General features: G+C 56.2%; 1 protein-coding gene across 2 annotated transcripts in view; it reads left to right on the top strand.

The window, feature by feature from the left end:
* Positions 1–754: 754 nt before the first annotated feature.
* The window catches only part of DDX3X (DEAD-box helicase 3 X-linked), a 17705-nt gene continuing 17376 nt past the window's right edge, over positions 755–1083 (top strand). For both annotated transcript variants that reach the window (XM_077768531.1, XM_077768530.1), the window contains exon 1: positions 755–912. In XM_077768531.1, the coding sequence (XP_077624657.1) occupies positions 868–912 (45 nt within the window). In that variant the 5' untranslated portion in view covers positions 755–867. The remainder of the gene's footprint in view (positions 913–1083) is intronic.

The following is a 1083-nucleotide window of genomic DNA, read 5'->3' as shown; positions in this document are numbered from 1 at the left end:
CCCAGCCCACCTCCACTACCACCCCGACCGCAACCCCGGTCACCATTCCGCCCTCCTTCCTCCTCCTTTCCCCCCTCCTCCTTTTCCCCTTCTTCTCTCCTCCTCTGCCCCTATTCCCTCTCCGGTTCCCTCTCTCTCCACCTCTCCCCGGCACTCCGCGTACTCAATTCAGGCCAAGGTTTGCTCCACAAAATGGCCACCGTGAGCGACACCTGCGGTCACGTGACCCGATGCCCTCCCGGCTTCGGGCTTTCTTTCGCCTAACTCCGATTTTGAGGAGCCCGCCCGCGGAAGAGCGTGGGCTACTTCAGAGAAATCTCCAGACATCTCCAAGTCCAAGGACTGAGAGAGAAAAGAGAGCGAGCGTGCAGTTTAAAGAAACAGCAAAAACTGGGGGCATAGGGAAAAAAAAGGGAAAGAGGCCTAGGTTAAAACTTAAGACCTCCTAGCAGGCGCAAAAGGGGGACACGACGAGTTATCGCGAGATCTCAAGAACTCAAAGACTTAGGCTAGGGTGTTAGCGGAGAACAGGAGAACTGAAGCTCAGGCGAACTAGGGCAGCATTTGGCGCTCTGAGCTCTAAGATAGAAGGAGCCAGGGACGGGACTGCTTAGGAAATCACGCGAGGTTTAGACTAAACGAACGCGCAGTAGCTAGGCAGAAGTCACAACGACAGGAGGGGTTCGGGTGTGAGAGGGAGGGGATACGTCTTACGTGCTGACGTAACAGCCATTCAAGTGGGTATATTAGATCCGTGGCCGCGCCGTGCGTTCCAGAGCCGCAGTTCTCCCGTGAGAGGGCCTTCGCGGTGAATCGAACACAGTCGCTTAGCAGCAGAAGACTCCGAGTTCTCGGTACTCTTCAGGGATGAGTCATGTGGCGGTGGAAAATGCGCTCGGGCTGGACCAGCAGGTGAGTTGCAAGGAGCCTACCGGGGTGGTTGCTGACCTAACTTGGCTTATGGCGCAGCGCTAACTGGCACTCTTAGTTCCCACCTCCTGGGTACTTCGGGCTGACCAGTGTCAGTGATTTGTGGCTATGGAGGAACGGGGAGGCGGTAGGAATGCTGGTTATGTTTGTCTC

The sequence above is a fragment of the Crocuta crocuta genome, unplaced genomic scaffold (genome assembly GCF_008692635.1).
Source record: "Crocuta crocuta isolate KB4526 unplaced genomic scaffold, BGI_CrCroc_1.0 scaffold467, whole genome shotgun sequence".
Taxonomy (NCBI): domain Eukaryota; kingdom Metazoa; phylum Chordata; class Mammalia; order Carnivora; family Hyaenidae; genus Crocuta; species Crocuta crocuta.
This window is presented reverse-complemented; position numbering and strand designations above follow the sequence as displayed.